Source organism: Canis lupus, chromosome X (genome assembly GCF_003254725.2).
Source record: "Canis lupus dingo isolate Sandy chromosome X, ASM325472v2, whole genome shotgun sequence".
NCBI lineage: Eukaryota > Metazoa > Chordata > Mammalia > Carnivora > Canidae > Canis > Canis lupus.
In genome coordinates, this window is record NC_064281.1 from 85,846,830 (window position 1) to 85,868,867 (window position 22,038).

At 39.3% G+C, this 22,038-nt stretch overlaps 1 protein-coding gene across 2 annotated transcripts in view; it reads left to right on the plus strand.

The window, feature by feature from the left end:
• RTL4 (retrotransposon Gag like 4) overlaps positions 1–22,038 on the plus strand; it is a 504,413-nt gene that overhangs the window by 387,973 nt on the left and 94,402 nt on the right. Inside the window, exons 2-3 of one of the 2 annotated variants that reach the window (XM_035712116.2) lie at positions 4,263–4,311; positions 13,137–17,369. In XM_035712116.2, coding sequence (XP_035568009.1) covers positions 13,392–14,300 — 909 coding nt within the window. In that variant the 5' untranslated portion in view covers positions 4,263–4,311; positions 13,137–13,391 and the 3' untranslated portion in view covers positions 14,301–17,369. Of the gene's footprint in view, positions 1–4,262; positions 4,312–13,136; positions 17,370–22,038 lie in introns of those variants that run through there. The other variant, XR_007409499.1, reaches the window with a different exon arrangement.

The window sequence follows — 22,038 nt, forward strand, 5'->3', positions numbered from 1 at the left end:
GCCAGCAGAAGAAGAGAGTTAATAAAGATTCGAGCAGAACTGAACGAAATCGAGACCAGAAGAACTATGGAACAGATCAACAAAACCAGGAGTTGATTCTCTGAAAGAATTAATAAGATAGATAAACCATTAGCCAGCCTTATTAAAAAGAAGAGAGAGAAGACTCAAATTAATAAAATCATGAATGAGAAAGGAGAGATCACTACCAACACCAAGGAAATACAAAAGATTTTAAAAACATATTATGAACAGCTATACGCCAATAAATTAGGCAATCTAGAAGAAATGGACGCATTCCTGGAAAGCCACAAACTACCAAAACTGGAACAGAAAGAAATAGAAAACCTGAACAGGCCAATAACCAGGGAGGAAATGGAAGCAGTCATCAAAAACCTCCCAAGACACAAAAGTCCAGGGCCAGATGGCTTCCCAGGGGAATTCTATCAAACGTTTAAAGAAGAAACCATACCTATTCTCCTAAAGCTGTTTGGAAAGATAGAAAGAGATGGAGTACTTCCAAATTCGTTCTATGAGGCCAGCATCACCTTAATTCCAAAACCAGACAAAGACCCCACCAAAAAGGAGAATTACAGACCAATATCCCTGATGAACATGGATGCAAAAATTCTCAACAAGATACTGGCCAATAGGATCCAACAATACATTAAGAAAATTATTCACCATGACCAAGTAGGATTTATCCCTGGGATACAAGGCTGGTTCAACACCCGTAAAACAATCAATGTGATTCATCATATCAGCAAGAGAAAAACCAAGAACCATATGATCCTCTCATTAGATGCAGAGAAAGCATTTGTCAAAATACAGCATCCATTTCTGATCAAAACTCTTCAGAGTGTAGGGATAGAGGGAACATTCCTGAACATCTTAAAAGCCATCTACGAAAAGCCCACAGCAAATATCATTCTCAATGGGGAAGCACTAGGAGCCTTTCCCCTAAGACCAGGAAAAGACAGGGATGCCCACTCTCACCACTGCTATTCAACATAGTACTGGAAGTCCTAGCCTCAGCAATCAGACAACAAAAAGACATTAAAGGCATTCAAATTGGCAAAGAAGAAGTCAAACTCTCCCTCTTCACCGATGACATGATACTCTACATAGAAAACCCAAAAGTCTCCACCCCAAGATTGCTAGAACTCATACAGCAATTTGGTAGCGTGGCAGGATACAAAATCAATGCCCAGAAATCAGTGGCATTTCTATACACTAACAATGAGATTGAAGAAAGAGAAATTAAAGAGTCAATCCCATTTACAATGGCACCCAAAAGCATAAGATACCTAGGAATAAACCTAACCAAAGATGTAAAGGATCTATACCCTCAAAACTATAGAACACTTCTGAACGAAATTGAGGAAGACACAAAGAGATGGGAAAATATTCCATGCTAATGGATTGGAAGAATTAATATTGTGAAAATGTCAATGTTACCCAGGGCAATATACACGTTTAATGCAATCCCTATCAAAATACCATGGACTTTCTTCAGAGAGTTAGAACAAATTATTTTATGATTTGTGTGGGATCAGAAAAGACCCCGAATAGCCAGGGGAATTTTAAAAAAGAAAACCATATCTGGGGGCATCACAATGCCAGATTTCAGGTTGTACTACAAAGCTGTGGTCATCAAGACAGTGTGGTACTGGCACAAAAATAGACACATAGATCAATGTAACAGAATAGAGAACCCAGAAGTGGACCCTGAACTTTATGGTCAACTAATATTCGATAAAGGAGGAAAGACTATCCATTGGAAGAAAGACAGTCTCTTCAATAAATGGTGCTGGGAAAATTGGACATCCATATGCAGAAGAATGAAACTAGACCACTCTCTTTCACCATACACAAATATAAACTCAAAATGGATGAAAGATCTAAATGTGAGACAAGATTCCATCCAAATTCTGGAGAAGAATACAGGCAACACCCTTTTTGAACTCAGCCACAGTAACTTCTTGCAAGATACATCCACGAAGGCAAAAGAAACAAAAGCAAAAATGAACTATTGGGACTTCATCAAGATAAGAAGCTTTTGCACAGCAAAGGATACAGTCAACAAAACTCAAAGACAACCTACAGAATGGGAGAAGATATTTGCAAATGACCTATCAGATAAAGGGCTAGTTTCCAAGATCTATAAAGAACTTATTAAACTCAACAGCAAAGAAACAAACAATCCAATCATGAAATGGGGAAAAGTCATGAAGAGAAATCTCACAGAAGAAGACATAGACATGGCCAACATGCACATGAGAAAATGCTCTGCATCACTTGCCATCAGGGAAATACAAATCAAAACCACAATGAGATACCACCTCACACCAGTGAGAATGGGGAAAATTAACAAGGCAGGAAACCACAAATGTTGGAGAGGATGTGGAGAAAAGGGAACCCTCTTACACTGTTGTTGGGAATGTGAACTGGTGCAGCCACTCTGGAAAACTGTGTGGAGGTTCCTCAAAGAGTTAAAAATAGACCTGCCCTACGACCCAGCAATTGCACTGTTGGGGATTTACCCCAAAAATACAGATGCAATGAAACTCAGGGACACCTGCACCCCGATGTTTATAGCAGCAATGGCCACAAAGCCAAGCTGTGGAAGGAGCCTCAGTGTCCATTGAAAGATGAGTGGATAAAGAAGATGTGGTTTATGTATACAATGGAATATTACTGAGCTATTAGAAATTACAAATACTCACCATTTGCTTCAATGTGGATGGAACTGGAGGGTATTATGCTGAGTGAAGTAAGTCAGTCAGAGAAGGACAAACATTATATGTTCTCATTCATTTGGGGAATATAAATAATAGTGAAATGGAATATAAGGGAAGGGAGAAGAAATGTGTGGGAAATATCAGAAAGGGAGACAGAACGTAAAGACTGCTAACTCTGGGAAACGAACTAGGGGTGGTAGAAGGGGAGGAGGGCGGGGGGTGGGAGTGAATGGGTGACGGGCACTGGGGGTTATTCTGTATTTTAGTAAATTGAACACCAATAAAAAATAAATTTAAAAAAAAGCTAGGCAGAGGCTATCTTTCAGTAAAGTCACATTACTGCTCATCTTTTTGTGTCCCCAGTTATTCTTTGGTCACTCCAAAGATGTAGGCACCATCCTAGATACAGAGGTCATCAAGAACACAAAAACACAAGTAGGTGGAAATGACTAAACATTATTGGAAATATGATCTATGAACAAGATGAGAGAAGAAGACATGGCTTTGCTGATATCTGGGGCTCAAGACAGAAGGGGTTTGCAAAGTAGGTATTTGAAGTGCATTATAAGCCAAGGCCACACATACAATGACAGCATTTTCTCACCTGTAATGGATGTGAAGAAGGAAACTATTTGTGTGTCATCTATAAACTATTTCTCTGCCATAGCTCTACTTAGAATATCATCAGAGTTATCAGCCCTTCTAACAATAGTTCTCCTTTCACTTTTCTTCTTGCTTTAGACAAATTTCAAGCAGCTCAAGAGACACACTCCTTGAAAGGCTTTTTATTTTTTATCCAACTAGACTTGTGTTAGTCCTGAGTCATTAAACTTTAGAGGGAAGAATACTTACTGAAAGTTTCACATTCATGCTTATTTGATCTTCCCAAGCTTAATATACAGTTGTGATCATTATTAGTTATTTTACAGGTGAGAAAATTGTGGTATGTTAGGTTAAAAAAACTTGCCCAAGTTTTCATGACTAACATGTGGACCTAATATTCTGAATTATAACTACAACCCAGGCCTGGGCTCTTAATCCCTTGCCAATCCCTTCTATCTCAGACTATTAAAATGATAGTTATCTCTGATTACATGGTTATTATGACCCATGTACTGTGACAAGCAATTTGCATACATTAGTAATTCTGGAACGCCCATGATCTATGGTGGGCTTATTATTATTTTCCATTTCCCTACACAGTGCATATAATAGACATGCAGTCAATTTTTATTATATGAATGAATAGATATGGCACATCTTATGATAAAGAATATGAAGCTCAAAAAAAAGGAAAGAAAATGAAGCTCAAAGAGATTAATTTGCCTTAAGTCACACAACTCTCAATTCTCAGAGCCCAGAGCTCTACCACTCTGTGTCTGTCCCAGTGCCAAAGGGGTGGAGAATGTCAGCCGGTGAAAACAGAGCACTCTAGCAGGAAGAGCACAGAATTAGGGTTACTGCTGCTGCTTGGGATGCTAAAGAATCCCACCTCTTCTCACTTTGTCTTTTCAAATCTTCCAGAAACTATCCCACTGTGACCTGATACTGCTTGGGACACAACATGTAAGAGGTAAGTAATTCTCCTATCTTCACTTGAGAGTAATTGAAAATATCTTATCTTTAAACAACTCTTGTCTGGATGATTTTGTATTTGTTTTATTTCCAAATTTGCTAAATAATTGTCTTGACCTAGGGCCTGAGCTAATCTGAAACTCTTCTAAGAAACTAAACAACCCATTCCTCTAGGCAAAGTACATTCTCAAGGGTCTCTGAGGTTTTTCACTGCTCTAAGGTCATTGAAGTGTAGGACTGACGTATTGCCTTCCTGAGCATTAGTCCCACTGACATAAGTCTTTGTCTATATTTCTACCTGGTTAACTCAGGCATCTATAATATTAAAATATACTGAGATACATTGGAGCAGGGATGGGTATTTTGCTCACAGCAGAGAAAAGTAATAGAAGAGACATATAGGGAGTGGGGAACAGTAAGACCACCTTGGCTAATATCTAGTTTTAACTATGGCTGTCATGGACAGATACTATAATTCTGGCAAAGAATTACTGAGCACTTCTATGTTTAAGGAAATATGCTAGGACTTGGGGACACAGAAATGAAATTGGTTGATTCCTCTCCTGTTTAACTCAGTCTAGTAGGGAAAACTGGCATATAATAATTAATTATAAGTGATATGAGCATTGCAAAGGAAAAACACTAATGCAGGTTATATGCTAAGGGAGTTAGCTTAAGCTTAAGACACTTGTTCCACACCAAGAGACTTGGGTAGAATCACCTTCTCCAGAATCCCATGATACTGGAGCTGGTAAGAATGATATTTGATACTCAACCTTCCAGTGTTTGTAGAAAATATGAACTCAGTGGCTTCTACCTCTGATGTCTGCTGGATGCAAGGAACTTTACACATAGTGTCTCAACTCATCATAGCTACTTTGCAATATAGATTTTATAAAAGTGAAAACTGGGGCTCAAAGTGATAACATGCCCAAGGTCTCACAGCTTTGGCTTTGAATTCAGATTGGGATTTTAATGTAAATTGTGTCTAACTCCAGAGTGCATGATTTTTCTACTGCTTTGGACTATTTCCAGGGTATACTGTTATGAGAAAGAGTTGAGGATTCTAGTCCAAGGTCTAATACTAAACAATTGTGTGTCTTTCTTGACCTGTTGGAGAGAATGTTGAATACACCCTTGCCTATTTCATAGTTTATCAAGATGATGATGAGACAGGAGGAGAACACCTAGATCACATAAAATGTTCTGCATATGTGTGGGATGTTACCAATTATTGAATGATATTAAAAGGTTGCTTCTGCACTATACTCTACAATCCCTATATTGCTCATTTACTCATAGTCAAGGCTGGGAGGGGAGAGAAAGTCTGACTAGAAAGGGTATGGAATTGAAACTTAACAAAGAGAGTCATAAATATGACCAAAATCATTTTCCATTTCTTGAGCATCAAATTCTTCATCTGTAAAGTTGAAACTTTTCTCTAACCTGTGACTATTAGAAGGCTTCTTGTAATTGAAAAACATGATATATACTAAGTTGCTTATATTAAGTTTTCTCCATCTTGAACAGGGCCACAGGTTGCATACATACCACAGGGACTTGAAAATGCAAAAAAAGTTTAAATCTAAGTGGGCTAAACTCTGTCAGCTCATCAGTTGTAAGTGGTATTCAGCACTAAGTGAATTGCACTTAATGAATTAAAGATGAAAGAGACAGCAGGGAGCATGAATGTGGGAGAAGACCTTTAAATTTAAAGGGCTAATTTTATGACTATTTGAGATCTGGAGATCAGAATTTTTTCCATTCTTACCCTAATAGTTTGTTCAAAACAGCATATACTGTTTGAAATGATGGGGGCATTGGGGATGGACAGAGAAGCCACGCTAAGCCCTCAAACTGACAAACAGTTTGGCTGTGAATCTGAGGATCAGATTCTAGATTGTATATAACTCTCAGTCAGTGTCATCACCCATATTTCAGCTGTGTCCTCAAGCAAGTTATAGAAATTATAGAATTTATAGCTTTGAAAGGACTAGATCATCCTTATGATGCCTTCTTCTTATCTGATTCTTGGAATCCCCACTCTAACTCCTTGCCCAGTGTATTCCTAACTCTGCTTACATTCTTCCAATGATGTGGAACTCATAACTTACTTTATGAAAATGCTCATCTTATCTCCACCCCTACCCTCCCAAATTCATCTTCAGTTAGTTCTTTCCTTGCCCCTGAGAACAAGTATTCTACATGAGAGTCCCTCAGAGAAAGTTATACATGTATCACCCTTCTTCTTTGCCCCTTGATTTGACTTAATATCTCAGTGCTTTGGTTTTATGGCCTGGAAAATGGCAAAACTGTGGTCAACATTGAATGAAGTAATGAATATTAAAGTGGTTTTTAAGATATTTGAATCTTTATACACATAGTGAAGCTCAATGGGGATGGGAAACTAATCGTCCTTTTTTGTTGCTCTTGTAATATCTTCACATATTGATTAGATGGTGCTTAGGTGGGTATGGTAATAGCTCAACCCAGCTTTACTGAGATGGTCTCAATTAAAAATATTTTATCACATTGTTCTTGTAAAACGTGGCGAATTGCAAATTCACTTTTGTATAACATCCCCTCAGCCTGCTTTCTTTTTTCTTAACTTTTAAGTCATATATATATATATATGAATTTCAGTTTCAGAACTCCAATGGCAACTTCATTCCTGAATTATGTGACAGCTGTGAAATTTACTAATCCAAACCACTCTGAACACTTGTCCATTTTTTAGATTTAGTTACAGTATAGCTAACATAAAATGTTATATTAGTTCCAGCTGTACCATATAGCAGTTCAACAGTTCTATATACATCACCCAGTACTCATCACAACAAGTGTGCTACTTAATCTCCATCACCTATTTCACCTCAGACTGCTTTCCTGAACCTAGAAGTAATACAGAAGTCTTTATCAGACGCCATAATTTGTTTTTGATTGAAAATAAAATCACTGAATATATGAAGCTTAAGGAAGAAGGGAAAACAGGAGAATGAAAAGCTAAGAACTGGTAATACCAATGCCTGCAGGTCCTTCTCAAGTCCAAGCCACGTCTACTGAGACTCTATGCCCCCAGTTGCTTACTCAGCTTCCTCCTGTTTTGACAAGATTTTCATGACTAGATTCCAAGTCTTCTTTTTCTTCTCATAACTTTAACATCAGACTACCAGTTGAGATTCTTTTATCTATCAACACAGATTTGTATAAAGCTTATGGGACCAGCCCTGTGCAAAATATTATGGGGATTCAAAGGAAAGAGGCTTCCTCCTGGAGAGCTCATACAATCACATGTCCTTCCATAGCTCAGGGAATGAGATATTAATAAGGGCTGAGTAGTCAGAGGAGGCTGCATCAAGGAGACTGAATGTGAGCTGGGCATAGGGAGAAAGAAAGAGGCAGTCAGATGAAGGGAGAGAGATTAGAAGCAGAGGTGGGCATGATTGCATGTCTGGAAGTGGAGGTAGGGGCTTGATTTCCCTATTGTGGAAGATGCAAATCATTATACCTACTTCATAAGACTGCTATGAGGATTATGTGTTCTGGTAGAGATGTGGCAAATGGATGTTGAACACATTGCATTTGTTCTTCCACAGTCTGTGGCAGACACTGACAGTTCTTCACTTCATTCTACTAGTGAGGCCAGCCACAAGTCCAGAATACTTTTAAATAAGGCTCCAGACAGCTAGTACCAGGGTATATAAAGTGGCATAAATTAGGCACTCAAGAAATCATAAGTGTTATTACCTCAAAGACCCATACAGTGTCTTTGAGGATAAAAGCAACTTGTCTCTTCCATTCTTAGCAAATACAGATACAAACCTCTTCATTTCCAGTGTGTCAGAGGCCCACCATGTCCTCAACACTTGTAGGATTGAAATGAGACTTAGACTCAATCCTGCTACAGAGCTTGTCTGCCATGTGTTGTAACATCTTCTGTGAGTTGTAAGTACGAGCACACTTGATCTTCAGGAGTTTGCAAACTTCCAGGACACAGCTACTTCCACTGAAATCATGATTTGGTGAAATATAGACCCATATAATGTTGGTACCCCTCAGGGGCAGAACCAAGTAGGCAAATATAGTAAAGAGGCAAAATGGAGTCTGTTTTGGAGTTTTTTTCTTGGACTCTGTGTAATGCTCTTTTATATGTTGATAATATTTTATTCACAATGCTCTGTTACTGTCTTAGGATGCCTGTCCAGTGGATAATCTTGCCCTCGGCCCGGCCTCCTTATTTTTGCCTTTGTATAAAAACTCACCCATTCCTTGTAGGTGTTCTCTGCTGGATTGAGAGAAAATAATGATGCAAATGGGTCATTATTGCTGGGATGATGTTACCAGCCAAGGTTCTAGCTGGTGACTGAGCAGGATCATTCAGCCATGTGACATGGCTGCCAGCAGAGACAGTAAGCAAAAGGGAGAAGGCAGGAAAAGGAGGAGACAGGGAAATATGACCTTAGGAGGAATGTTAAATAGGTGCAAAGAGGAGGAAGGCTGGTATAGCAAGTGTGGCTCCTTAATGGAGTTATGCACAGTAGAAAGGACAACTGGAAAACTGCCAGGGAATACTTGTAGAGAGTATTCATGACATGTTTAACTTCATAAGCAGCTTGTCCATGGGGCCAGCTGAGCCAGAAGAAAGGTTGAAGGTTAAAGGAAGGTATGAAGTCTGAGACATAACAGTGGCCAGGTTGACCCCAGCTGGGCTGCTGTTCTATCTCGAATATGAAGATATTTGGATGGCTTTTCTGCCTCACTCATAGGCAGAGCAGAACAGTGCAAATCTCCCAACAGGAACCATAGAACCTGAGAGCAGGGTCAGCTTATTTGTGACCCTCTCTCTTGTCCCCAAGCTAGCTACTTTTCATATTTCTGAGGCAGGCCTGCACTAGCCCACTGTTTAGATATGACCATATAGCCTCAGGAAGAGCCTTGGAAGGAAGCAACCCACATATCACACACTTCAGGTGCCACTTTTGGAACCAAATAGTTTCTACTTTCAAAAATTGTAGATAGTGCTGAAGCAGAAAGTATCTTTTGAGCATATTCAACCAAGAGTTTCTCAAGCATTATCAGAGAAACTTGTGCATCAACATCATCTGCAGGGCTTGATTAAAATGCAGGTTATCTGGTCTCATCCCTGACCCACTGAATTATACTGTCTAGGGTTAAAGCCCAAGAATCTGCATGTTAAAATCCCAAGAGATTCTTATGTACCCTGAAACTTGAGAATCTCTGACAAATGTCAGAGCTCTGTCTGGACAGTCACCCAATATTCCCAAGGTAAAATCTGAAGATCTCTTGCCACAGTCACTTGGAGTGCCTATAAAAAATATAGATTTCTGGGTCTCCTTCTAGCTCTCTTGAATCAGAATGTTTTATATGTGATAAAATTTGAGAAACCCAATCTCTTCATTGTATAGCTACAGAAACTGACCTAGAGAGAGGAAGTGACTTTCCCAAGGTTGTCTGTCTAAATGATGGTAGAGCTAGCTAGGGTCATACCCAAATCTCTAGACAAATTTAAACAGTATACACTTATGCTACTTCTTGAGTGCTGTTTATGTCTCAGTTTAGTTCTCATGGCCAAAGCTACCTTTAGATCATCTGGAGTTCAGGAGTAAAAATGCAAGTGCTCTGGGTAGTTGGAAGGCAATAGTTGAAAGCTTCTCCAAAGGATTGTGTAGAACACCTTGAAAATTAAGTAGTGAAAGGACAAACATCTCTCTTATAAGCAGCAAGGTACTTCAGGCTCTTCACCAAATGGAGTTTCAGAGGACTCCAGCATGGAGTAGTTTCATGCAGGGAAACAGTCAACCATGACCTGGAGTCAAACTGAACACAAATGCCCAAATGGCCTTTTTAGTGTTTACTAAACCTATTTTTGTCTTGCTGTTTTTGAAGTTGAAACACATGGCAGTCAACTAGAAACTTAAACGTATGCAGTTTTTGTCAGGCCTGGCTCAAGCTCACTAGTCTGATTCCCCAAACCTGTGCGTTTGAGGTTTCAGCTCAGTCTCTGCTTTATCTCCCCAAGATTGAGGTCTGGCGCTCCTCCGGACTGGCATGCTTGACCCCAGGATCTACTGGAACAATCTGATAGAAGGCCATTGACCTCTAAAAGGAGAGCTATTTCCAAAATGATAAGACAAGATAGATTTTCTTTGAGAGATTAAACAATTGCCTTCGACAACAGTGCCATTGTATGATTAGCATCTGGGCAAATGCTTATAATTTTGGCAAGTTTTTCACCAATGCTACATAATTAGAAAAATTATATGCTCTGCCACCTTGAATACATAATTCTATTAAGAAACAGGAGATTACTACAGATGTTCTGGAATTGCTAAGGGTGGAGGGGAAAGGGCAGAAGGCAGGAACAAAGAAGGAAAAGTTAAAATCGCACTTTTCCAACCCAAAGAGGATTTTGGTAGAAAGGTCCATACCCTTTATTTTCATTTTTAAAATCTAAAAGCTCTGTAAAATGGAAGCTATTTTTCATTAATTTAGTACCAAATATGACCTAAACTGATATTAACTTAGTCTTAGTCTCTTTTAATATGAATATCAGACATTTTTCCTGCAGAAATGTTAATGGCTTAATTTGGGGATATTTTTCCAGATACCACTGGGAGTGTTATATAATAAACAGTACATACTCTGTGTTACCTTTCAAAAATTTTTAAAAATTAAATTCTAAAACATAGTCAGATAACAGGCCATGGACCTAGCAAAATGATAGCTAAATTTATGAAGCACCTGTCATCTGCATGAAGCTGCCTAATCTCTTTTCATTTCATTTAGTCCTCACAACACTATGAGGAAGGTATTAAAATCACATCCATTTTTAAGTTTGGAAGCTGATTCTTGGAGAGATTAAGCAACTTTCCAAAGTCCCACAACTTTTGGCCAAGCCAAGATTTGGACCCATGTCAGTCTGACTCTAGAATTTACATGCTAAACTCTTGCACTCCACTGTCTGTGAGAGAAGTACAGTTGTGAAGAACAGTGTGGGCTCTTTGTGGACTTTATGCAGAAGTAGAATGGGCTGCAACCTATTATTCTATGTCATTTGAAGGCCTCCTGCTTACAAATATGTACCCTCCCCATTCTTACTTCTCTGTGATGCTATAATATGACTATTCCTTGAGGTTCATCTGGGTGGCTTTTTCACAAGGACTAGAACCGTCAGAAATCTTTGGGGCAGCTTGTTAAATGTACAGATTCCTGGCATCCACCCCACCTATTGAATCAAAATTGTTGGGGATTGGAACCAAGTTGTTTCTTATGCACATTAAATTTTGAGGAAATAGTGAATGACTTGAGAAAGGCCAATTACTAACCTTCATTAATTAATTAACATCTTACATTTCAATGACACCTAACTGGACTGACAGGAATAGACTCATTGATGGGGCCCTGGAAAATGGAAAGGTAGACTAACCAGAATGGTGAGCTATGGAAAGGAAGGAAGAAAGAATATGACAGTATCTCCCTATCTTGGCCATATATGACAAAGAGCCTCACCAATGGTATTGTTAGCTGCATTGGTACAATCTTGGGAGTATTTCTCTCTCTCTGTCACTCAGAGAACCATCTACTATCTCACTGATACCACAACCCTCTGAAGTAGACAAGATAGTCATCCTCATTAGATGAAAGAGGAAATTGAGACCCAAATTAGTTCTTTAATGTCATGCAACTAATTAATGCCAAGTTTCTGGCCTCCAATCTTATACAATTTCAGTCTTCCAGTAATCTATTCCACAGGTCCACAGAGGAAGACCCATCAACTAAAACCTAGAGAAAAAAAATATTACACTCAATGATGCACATTTTTGCCCACTAGTGGCCAATGTAAATACAATTAAATGGTATGCTACACAAGGAAAGGGCAATTAGGGGAATTACACTACAAAATAGTTCAACTTATATGCCGTATATTTTAGGTTTGTTTTTAACTCTAACAGGTTGCTTTATTCTTATTATCAGTGCAGGGATGACTACTAAACATTCTGATCTTTATACTTTGAAGAATATTCTGTTCTTGTTTACTAAATTCCCAACTTCACCTCTACATCTTGCCTATGGCATCTTAAGCTTCTTCATGACAACCAAATGTGACTTTAGATAAGGACTAGGAATCTAGAAAAATATGGATTAACTACCCCTACAGCCATCAGATCACTATAGCAATGCATGCTGGGATTGGAGCATTGAGGTTCAAGTCCAACCAGTCATTATTTCAAGTAGGTCAACATGCTCTCTAGAGCAGCTTTTCTCAAATATCAGTGCATATTTGAATCACCTGGCAAATCTGTTTAAGTGGAATACTAATTCAGGAAGTCTGGGGTGGGACCTGAGAGTCTGCATTTCTGACAGTCTCCCTGGTAATGCTGATGGTGCTGGCTCCCGGATTATATTTTAAGTAGTAAGGGGGCATGAACCATCATCATGCTCAAGTAACATGTACAAATGAGCACATCTGTGGTCCTGAAAGAAGTGCTGTTTTCAACAGCAGTACTGATGAGTGTGCCAGCTCTGATATTAAGTAGTTGTGTGACCTTGGGCAAACATCTTTACCTTCCTGGGTCTCTGTTTTCTCATTCATGAAATTATGAATTTGGCCTGGATAATCTCTAAGATCACTTTGGGTTATAAATTTCTTTGATTTTCTGATAAAAAAAGAGGTACTTTAGAATCAAAGTCTTAGTTTGAGGGCAAATTTCCCCTATATTACAAGGAAAGGGAGTGGAGAGAAAAATCTATTGTGACTTTTGTATTTGCCTTCTTAATTCCAAATCCTCTATGTGTCCTAAGGTAATTTATCACTTCTGAATGTGCAGAACATTGGCATTCTCCATGAGAAGAGGTAACAGTGAATAGTGGACAACAATTTTGCATCTCTCGAATTCAGCTCTCAGCATCCCTTTGCAACTGTTTTGTAGGTAGCAGTTTTGGCTACTTACTCATGACACTATCTCTCTGATGATAGAGGAAACCCTACTGTCCACACATTGGTTTCTAGTACTGGCACTTTATTCTACCTAGTCTCACTTGATTCCAGAAGACCCAATGGAGAAGTACACAGAATCACCATCTACCTTGCAAGTAGAGCATTCCTCCCTTCAAGTAGAGAATCTGATTCTGCCACCACAAATACAGCATCTGACTGAAGAGAACCTTGATCTAAGGGGCCAAGTCATGCCAACCCTGACCACCCCAGTGATGTCTGTAACATGTTTACTTGAACATCTTTCTCAGTTCCACAGTGACCCTGCCAGTATCTCAGGATTTCCTGCACGGTTGACAACTCTCAAGTTCCCCAATCCTGCAGATGATGTCCAAATCAAGTTCTTTTTTGACTACCTTTCTCAGCAGATGGAAGGTTGTGGAGTCATATCCGGGTCTGACCAGAACACTCTGCTAAAACAGTATGAGAAGTTTGTTCTTGAATTCCAGCAATCATTTGGTGAGCCTATAAAACAGGAAATAGACCCTCTGAACAAAGAGGATAACTCCTCTTCTCAGCAGGATGCTTCTACTTTCCAGCTCCTTGCTCAAAATTTGATCTGTAATGAAGCCAATCAGAGTGATCACTTACAAGAAGGACTAGCTGATTCCATCCACAATGAAGTGAGTGGCACAGATATGATGAACAACCTTCCAGACCTGATCACTCAGTGTATTCAGTTGGACAAGAAACGTAATGACAGGCCAGAGCTTCTTCAGTCAGAGACCCAGTTCCCAATGTTGGCTTCCCTGATCCACCACCAAGCCTTTTCCAGCCCCACAAATCTGCCACCCAAGGAAGAACCTATACAGTTGCGTGGAAGCCAGCCACCTCTCACCTCAGCCAAACGAGCCCGCCAGCAAGAAGCTCAGTTGTGCCTCTACTGCAGCCAGGCTGGTCACTTTACAAGAGATTGCCTCGCCAAACGTTCTCGAGCCCCAGCAAGGATAAATAACTCAACTCACCAGTAAGAGAGCAGGTCATTTTGCAAAGTTATATCCCTCTTACTTCCAGCCTTAAAGATTTATATTCTGCGCTAGCATTTAAAATACAGGTGGGGAACTATGATACAACTTAATAGACAGTCATGAACTCATGTACTTCTGGGAATTTAAATAACTAGGTCTTGTTCATTTGCTCACCCATCACCAAACCAAACCCAACTCAACAATAAGAAAACAATTCACTGGCACTTCTGCAGGTGGTACCAAATTCCCAAGAGGATTGAAAGTCTGTAGGCAAAACTCTGGCCAGTCTGAGCCAATGAAAACAACCCTGGACGTGCCCTGGCAACCCCATTCCCTCCAATGGGTGAGATCTGGGTTGAGTTTGTTGGCCTAAGTCTTCTGTGCCTAAGATTAGGCCCAAGACTTTCACCCTCACCCTCATTGGTCTGCATTCTAGTTCCCTGTTCATTTAGGAATCCTTGGTTGAATTCTTCATTGCATTCCATATCCTACCAACATTTTTCTACTGGAGGCTGGAACCTGCTCCACCTATTGACTAGAGTCCAGCTTCAACACAAACCAACCTTCATGGAAATACAACTCTACTACCATTCCATACAGTTATGTATTTTGTTGCCATTTAAAAGACTTCTGCTTGCTCAAAAAACCTGGATCTCTTAGCTATTGACAAACCAGATAGCATGGCCATTTGGAGACTCTGATTGGACCTGTCGGTCCACTTCCTTGAGAACTAGCCTTTCAGGCATGTACATATTTTTAGCCAAGCCCTACTAATTCCATCTTACTCCCCACTTCCTCAACAACCTACTTTATGCTATAGCATGGCTAATGGCCAAGTCAAAATGGCCAGGTCTAGGATAATGACCTCTGATAAATATGAATGAAAGTTGGGGAAGGAGTCTCATCATAATTATGTCTACAGCCTGTCCTTGTTGCCTTACCTGGCAGGTAAGGGAATCTGGTTAAATAAATCTCTACTGAAGACCCTATAGTAGTTTCTGACTCTAGAGGCTTCAGTGTGGTCACTATTTGGGATCATTGCCATTGATGTTAAGTTGTATATCCTTATGGACCACCTCTGGAGACCCTTATCTAGTTGAGAATTGTGAAAAGTAAATAATGGCAGACAACTGTCTGAACAATCCCTTCTGACAAGTCCTGGGACATGGACATCAACACCATTGTTACATAAATCTTAATTTGATTGAGGGGTTTGATTGCTTGTGTTGTGCTCTTGGCACATATCAGCTCTATGTATGGATTCTTAATGCTTCTGAATGAAAGTAGTGCCATGCTTGAGACACAAAACTCTCTATAATGTTAAGGATAACTAGTGACAATTGATGTTTGCTAGTAATAGTCAGTCCTCTGTTCCTTGCTTCTTGGTGTGGATGTATGTCCCCATAATTGATTTTAGATTAAAAGAAAGATTAGTAATTCCTTATTCCCTAGCAGCCATCAAGACCTCTCAGAACATGAAGTGTCATTGTACTTTGGCCTTGTTTCTGGGGAATTATGCTAACTTTGACAATATTTAAACCCACTTAGGCCCTTACCTCTTTCATCCAGTAGCACTAACAAATAGATCATTTTTCCCATCAGTGCCTCACTAACCGCTGTGCCAACCCTTATTTGCATTTACAAGGGGTCTCCTTTATCAATAGCTTGCTATACTTTCCACTTTACTCCACATGTTCTCATAACAAGGAAACCTGGATGCACATATTCCAGTTGTGCCAAGAAATTCTCACTGTGGTACTGGGATTGTATGAAAGCCTCTAACAAGCAGATCTATTTAAACTTTAAGTGTCTCTGGGATTACTTGGAGGTATCCTGATCTAGCACCCCCAATTCTGTAACAAAATAGTAACCCAGTAGCCTCCATTCACTTTCCTTACTGACCCCAGTATGGTCTCAGAATGCTGATGGGAATCATTCAGTTGGCTTCATCACCAATCTTTCTTATCTTAAGGACATAATTTATCATTATGTGCTCTCTCACAAAGATGCATTACCTTATTTCCTGTTTGGACCTTCCCTCTGCAGCAGCATCACCTTCTTCTCCAAGAAATCTTCAGATTTCACAGCCTCTCAGAACAGATAATTCATTTTGGGCTATAAATCCCCCCATTTCAGGAAACCCCTTGTTGATGAGTTCCCAGTCAAGGAATTCTTGTGCTCTATGTGATACAATTCAACAATCAGAATGAGCATAGAAATAGGATACTGGGATAATGCTTAACTGTCTACTAGCTAGCAACCATTTTGTTTACCTCTTCCAAATTTCATCATAAAAACACCATCCACTTCAATAGAATAAACTCATTATTTAATATAAAGTTACACAGATGTTTTTCTAAGAACTTATACCAAGTTAACTTATCTGAGAGTGAAACTGATTAAAATCTACTGAGAACAGATGAGAGGTAACCTACTTGAAGATGTAGTCTGCAAAAGGCTTGAGGAGTCCCCAAGTCCAACCAAGATTATAGTTTAAGGAAGGCAGATCTGCTACTTGATTGATGCCATCCAGCAAGATAAAATCTAATCATTTTATGATAAGTCTGAAGAAGGAATTTTTAGTGATAGAATGGTCTTCAGAGAATCTAGAAAAGGGGGCAATTAAAGAGTCATAGGGCATTGGTAATCTCTAAACTCAAAGAGGGGATGTTGATTATATATGATTTACCAGGTCCACATAAAGTGAGATGGCCATTAAGATTGCCACCTAACACCCTTGCTGTGACCCCATGTAGAAGTAATCTGATTGTAATTATGTTCCCATATAAACTTTGTTATGGGGAGAGAACTCACTAACCAGCTGACATGGAGTATTCTAGCCTATTTTGCAGTTAATTATCATTATAAGTAAATAAATAAATAAATATAAATTTGCTTTTGAATCTTTTTTTTTTTTTTTTAGTCCTCCAGATTCTAATCTACCACTGAGTGCACTGGAAAAAAAATAATATTCTTACTATAGAAAGTCATCACCACAGTGTGAACCATTGTGAATTCACTGAAGATTGGCCTCCCTGGGAGCTTTACATCAACAGTCATCCTCCTTTTATTCTTTCTCATTTGTCTACAGCTGTAATAAAATTCCAAAATGTTTATGGTTTTTAATTCCTGCAGTTACCTCTGCTCACACCCAGAACCATGATACCTGCCATAAGTAATTGCTTCTTATAATACTACACAGTTCACCCTAACCATTAGAATATATCATCATGGGTAATGACATAACACATGACTATGAGCCCCTGACAAGCACATTTAAAGAGGGAGGAATGTATAATTGTCCTTTCACCACCTCTAATCTGTCCAGATGGCAGCACACAGGACCCATGCTGTCACTGCCTTTACCTCTATCCAGGATGGTAAAACAGATATTACCCTTTTCTTGACTTGGGAAGATCTTTTCCATCCAGCATCATCTAGCCTATGACCACAATAGTCATCCCTGAAACAAAATAGAGCATATAGGGTATACTAGCCTCTTGGCAAATCTAATACCACATGCTCTTGAGAGAGCTCTGGGAACTTAAGTCATATTTGTAAAGCCTTCTACATTGGTGGGTATGTTTCATTGCCTCCCTATGAAGCTTCAGGTCTCACTTGGCCAAGAAAATGGAAAATCCTTCAAGGGAATATAGTGTCATGGATCTTCAATATCATCTTCATGCAAGATTCACTACCCACATTTAAAAAAAGAAGTCCCAGAAGTGAGTTACACTATTTAGCAGAGTCAGTAGAAAGATCTCGGTACACAGACCATGCTGTCCAGCCATTGTTTGCTGCTATAAGTTTGAGCATTTATGCACTAAATTGTCTGTATTACTTCCTGGTATTGGCTTTGGTTCTTGAGTTTACTTGAACCTGCTTCTTGCACGCTAATTTCTAGTATATATCTAACATTGCACTGGTTCTCTTATTGGTCCAGTTCAGTGAAAAGCCTAGTTGTGACTGTATTCCACCAACCCCATTTGCTTCATAGTAACTCAGTGGAGAACCATGTAGAATTTCAGTTTTCCCTGTGAATGGAAGACTTGTCCCTTTGGGCATAAAGTCTAGCTTTGTGTGCATCTAAAGAAAGGGAACTAGTAGTTGGTGGATGCCTACTTTGTGCCAGGCCTTGTGCTGAGTAATTTAATTTGTTAATGATGCTCATTTAAGTTCACATTACTAAAAAATGGAATATCCATTTCGGCATTTAATGCTCAACATACTTTTATAAAGTCAGTGTGATAAATTTGAAGATAGAGGGCCCTCATACATTCACCCATATAAACCATTAATCTCTCCAGATGCCCTTTCCAAATCTTCTCCAGCTCTGCTCTGTATTTAGTGAAGTACAATCATTACAAATGCATGCAGAATTCCAGGTGTGGAGACAAAATAATTTTTTATAAATTTATTTTTTATTGGTGTTCAATTTGCCAACATATAGAATAACACCCAGTGCTCATCCCATCAAGTGCCCCCCCTCAGTACCCATCACCCAGTCACCCCCACCCCCTGCCCACCTTCCCTTCCACCATCCCTAGTTCGTCTCCCAGAGTTAGGAGTCTCTCATGTTCTGTCTCCCTTTCTGATATTTCCCACTCATTTTTTCTCCTTTCCCCTTTATTCCCTTTCACTATTTTTTATATTTCCCAAATGAATGAGACCATATAATATTGAGACAAAATAAATTTGAACAAAATAATTTTTAAAAACTTACTGATGGTTTTTAAAAGGCATCCAGTAATTCTGGGGAATTTTTGGGTTTCATCAGTATCTTGAGAGAAGACTAATTGTGGACTCTTCTCTGAAAGCTGCAATTCTCTTTCCTAAGTTGTAATTGATGACACAAATCCCACTACTCTAAAAATATAGTTGGAATGTTTTAATAAATATGTATCCTTAAAACAACACTACTGTGTTTCTTCCCTCTCACAAGATTTTCCTATAGTTTCTTCCTACTGACATTCATCATCATCATCATCATCATCATCATAATAATAGCTACAATTTACTGACTACTTACATACATACATGCCAGGCATTATACTCTGATTTATGTGCATTTTCTCTTTTAAATTTCACAATTACTCTCTTAGATATCTTTTATTATTATTTCTAGTATGCAAATGAGGAAATTGAGGTGTAGGGTAATTAAGGAAATTATCCATGGACACAGAGCTAGTGAGTAAGAGGCAAGACTCAAATCCAGATACATTCTAAAAATAGAGCTCATATTCCCACATAGTACATTACTTATCCCTCTATAACAGGATTTGACAATCTACCGCCTGTGTGCCAAATCCAGCCTACTGCCTCTTCTAAAAATAAAGTTTTTTATTGGCACCCAGCCAAACACATTTATTTACCTATTTTCCATGGATGTTTTCATGCTAGGATATGTATGGCCCATTAAACATATGGGCCTTGCTTCCCTTTTTTAAAAAAAGTTTCCTGCTAACTATCTTGCCTTTTAAAAAAAAAAGTTTCCTGACCTCTGATCCACAACATTTTGAAGTAGTAAATCAGGCCAGCCTTTGGGGCATCTCACTGTTTATATTTCTCCTTTCAGATGTCCTATTTATTCTTATTTTTTGTTTCTCATTTCTAAATTAACCCCATATTCATGATAAAACCATGGGATTTGGGGGCACCTGGGTGGCTCAGTCACTTGGGTGTCCAATTTAATTTCAGCTTGGGTCATGATCTTGGCGTTGTAGGACTGTGTAGGGCTCTGCACTCAGCACGGAGTCTGCTTTTCTTTCTCTCTCTGTTTCTTCCTCTTCCTCTCTCTCTATGTATATCTATGTTGCTCTATCTCTGAAATAGATAAAATCTTTAAAAAAAAAACTTAAACAAAACAGTGGGATTTTGTAGAGGCTTGTAAAGGATGCTTTTGGTAGCCTAAATAAATAAATTTTATTGGCACCCTTTTATCAACATGCCTACTTTCTGCATCAAACAACTCTAAGAGATTGTCTAGGTGTGGTTGTGGGGGGCATTTGCTGTTTACCTCCCCAGCAAGCATTTTACCTTTCCAATAGACCCTAATTTTCATATAGACTCAATTTCTTTCCCACTTCAATCCACCTTCCTAGCTGGAATTCCACCTCCAGCCCTGAGACCCAGGCCTAAATCAATGGTCACACAGCATTTGCCTGACTATAGTGACTACTCCAGGTGTGGACTTGTATCCTAAACGTACAAGTCAGAGTGAATTTTATGGCTTTTCTTGGAAATGTTGTACAAGTGCTCTCATTTTTTTTCTACTGGAATGGGATATGGAAAGATATAGTCTGGAATACTGCTGACAGCCATCTTTAAGTAAAAGGAGAGTCCATTCACGAACCCAGACATCCTGGGGGCACCTGGGTGGTTCAGTCAGTTAAATGTACAACTCTGATTTCAGTTCAGGTCATGATCTCAGGGTCATGAGATCAAGCCCTGCATTGGCTCCACACTAGGCATGGACCCTGCTTAAGATTCTCTCCCTCCCTCTCCCTCTGCCCCTCCCTTGCTCTCTTTCTCACTCTGTCTCTCTCTCTCTCTCTCTCTCTCTCTAAAACAACAACAACCACAATACAGACATTTAAAGAAAGCAGAACTTAGGGGTAGGGAGAAACTAAATCCTGATGATGGTTTTTGTTTTTTGTTTTTTGTTTTTTTTAACATTCCCTTTTATTTATTATAGTCACAGAGAGAGAGAGGCGCAGAGACACAGACAGAGGGAGAAGCAGGCTCCATGCACCGGGAGCCCGACGTGGGATTCGATCCCAGGTCTCCAGGATCGCGCCCTGGGCCAAAGGCAGGCGCCAAACCGCTGCGCCACCCAGGGATCCCCTGATGATGGTTTTTGAATCACAAAATCTAGCTATGCCTGATGATGTTTAGCCATGTAAGTGAATAAAATCCTTTTATAGAGGCATAGTAAGTAGAACTTTCTGTGTTTTGAAACCCAGAGTCATGATAAAATGATTTTCCCTATGGAAACTATACTACTTTTAGCCTAATATATCAATTCACGTAATCAATGCCTAGTAATGGGGTGGGAGGAGTCTTACATTGCAGTGATGGTATTGGGAAATCTTATGCACTCTTTCCTGCTTTTAACACTCTAATACAGAATCTTCCAGCTTAATTCCTGAAGGATATTTTTCCTGGATGTGGGACTTAGAGTTGATAGCTCTTTTCTTTCAGCACTTTAACAATCTTGTGCCACTTTCTTCTGGCCTCCATAGTTTCTGATGATAAATCTGCTGTAAGTTGAACTGTTATACCCCTCCCCCCCCATATCCCACTCTCAGCCAGGTGTTATTTCTCCCTTACAGAATATTTTCTTCTGTCTTTAGTTTATAGAACTTTGACTAAGAAGTGTCTTGGCATGAATTTCTTCAGATTTACCTACTACTAGCATGTCGATCTTTTATTTTGAACCCAGTAACTTCTAAATAAATGTGACTCTCCCTGGGAAGAGTCTGCATTAAGCTTTGTCATTAATTTAAGACCAAGTATAAAGACATGTATCACCCACTGTGGGATTCATGTGGTAGCCAGGCAAAGGTCACAGAAAGAAGAAACCTGAGCTAAGGAAAGTAAACTTCCCCCTCTGAGGGTTTCGCTATTGGCTTTAAGTACTTGGAGACCTGACCTTTAATCTCATGTTGATTGCTATTGAACTGACAAGAATTTTGAGCTGCCCCACAGTGATCTCTCACTGACTGAGGTATCTACCCTGTTT